The 2,224-nt window shown below is 39.2% G+C and overlaps 1 protein-coding gene across 1 annotated transcript in view; it reads right to left on the reverse strand. All coding sequences in view use genetic code 11, as the record gives it.

Moving 5' to 3' along the window:
• Positions 1–459: 459 nt before the first annotated feature.
• Positions 460–2,224, reverse strand: part of EGR_00496 (Tricarboxylate transport protein) — a gene marked incomplete at both ends in the record, with an annotated part of 7,039 nt that continues 5,274 nt past the window's right edge. Inside the window, 2 exons of the mRNA XM_024489745.1 lie at positions 460–595; positions 713–786. Coding sequence (XP_024355742.1) covers positions 460–595; positions 713–786 — 210 coding nt within the window. The remainder of the gene's footprint in view (positions 596–712; positions 787–2,224) is intronic.

Here is a 2,224-nt window from a genome sequence, read left to right on the forward strand (position 1 = left end):
CCATGTAAACGGTTTTTTGGATGATAATTTAATTTCTGACCCTTTGAGTGTAATCACAGGAAAAAGTGTTTCCTTTTAATTCACACTTTCTCATTAATGCACTTTTGTGAGAGAATTAGACCCCATCCTGAAATTTGTTTATCATTTCAGGATAGACGCACAAGAGGTATTGGGTTATTCCCTTGGATTAAAAAAGTTCTACTTAACTTTGAAAGTAATAATACTTCTCTCCTATATGCAATTTTCATCGCCCAGAAGGGAAATAAAATGCAGTAAAACCACAACAAGTACAAGCCGAGAATTTACATCACAGCCTTTTTATCATTTCGAGAAAACTACACTATTGCAACACCAGTAGACTCATGTAAGTCAAGTAAGGGTAACCGAGCTAAATGTGAACGCCTGCTATTCTACAAAATAAGGAAGGCAGGAAAAGAAGAAGAAGGGACGTCTATGTGCCTATCCGATTGAGGCTTTAGGTTTTTGGGTGGGCCACACCTTGGTAAAGACCTCCATGAGGCTGTCGTAGATCACGAATGTGATGCAGACGTCCAGACACACCCGTGTCAATCGTGGAACCGTGCCTTTATAAAAGCTTGAAGAAATGACACAATTAGGGAAAATGAATTTTGAGAAGAAACAGTTGTGACCTACGGTATGGTAACCAGATGGAAACTGAAGGAAAAAAACCATTACCAAGAAAAATACTCACGCCATAGGACCCTCTTCTCGAAGAATTTTGAGGGCACAATGGAGAGTGTTCTTGTATTTGTGAGCCTCAAAACCCTTCAAAGAAAGAAGAATTCATAACAAAATGATCAAAACACAAATTACTTAGTGTGTTTTTAGCATTTTAAAGTACTTATGGTTTTTAGTAGCGGAAAGCAAGGTGTTGAAATTGTGTTGTTAACTCCAGCATTTTCGAAAGGCGACTTTTTGAGATCTCAATGCACCATGCATACTGATACAGTGTTTGGTCTGCACCAAAATTGTTCAGCGTTTCACCGTAAAGGTATCTAGGGGACTTGCCATTTCATCAGTTACGTTTTAGTTCTAGCTGAGGATGTGTGAGCTGGAATGTTAGCCCATCCGAAGGCAAAATTGATGAGTCTTAGTATGCACTTATTTCTCGGGGATAATCCCGGTGATCCTTCTAGTAATTAGCGTAGATACTATTTAATCGAAGAAAATAGTGATATCCTACGAAGAACACGAAAGTCGTACATAAATTTGGACCGAAATGTGTGTATTTACTTCTACCGTGTGGGTGGAAATCCTTAATATTTAAACCAATGCATGCAAAACCAATCAGAGGTGTTAATTTTTGATACACGAAGAGTAGATATACATGCTTGCACAGGAAAGGTTAAAGTGACTCTGAAAGGCACTCCAAAGGCAAGCGCGTGCGAGGCCAATTATAACAGGGAAGAGAGAAGAGGACGGAAGCAATCTCGACTTCCAAAGCTTTTTCAGCCATTTACCAAGTGTCACAGTGCCTTTAAAACGACAATATCTCGATCAAATCGTGATGGGTTATTGGGAAGTAAAATGTAATGACCGTCGCCCTTATTTGAACGAATGACTTTGTAAATAAAAGAAAATTGTTCCACCAAGCGCTTATGTGCCATGTTTCAGCCGGCAGAACGTAAAAATTTTGATGCAAAAATGCAAGCAAATCAAGTCATCGTTCAGCCTCATTATGAAAGTTTTGACGAAAAGGCACACCTTTGCCATCTTAGCTACCAGCTATACTGACCTTAGGACTGTGACCTCAAATGAGGCTAGATGTCTCATAGCAAAAGCCAAGAAGAAAACCCACTTCTTTTCGATAAAAGAAAATAAATGGTTTTGAAAATCTGTGCACTTAAGCCTTATGGATCGGTTAAACCTGCTAACCTCTTTCCTACAATGTCCCATGTTTAATCTGACAATTTGCAGTTGGGGATTAAGTACGATTACCATTAACACCCACGATCGAGGATGCGTTGGTCGGAATGTATCGAGACCAGAGTTGTAAAGTCGGGAGGCGCTTTAAGTACCATTTTGAGTGAAGGACGCCTAGTATTCCTGTTTTCAGATTTATGAACTATTTCCCATTTCAACAATGAAAAGCTGTCTGCCTTCCAAAGTAATCTAAGTTACGCTTTAAGACCTACCTTCGATTCCTTCTGATATTAAACTAAAACTGTTATGACAAATTAAAACACCCAGCGAAAGCCTTGCC

The sequence above is a fragment of the Echinococcus granulosus genome (assembly GCF_000524195.1).
Source record: "Echinococcus granulosus chromosome Unknown EG_S00002, whole genome shotgun sequence".
NCBI classification, from domain to species: Eukaryota; Metazoa; Platyhelminthes; class Cestoda; order Cyclophyllidea; family Taeniidae; genus Echinococcus; species Echinococcus granulosus.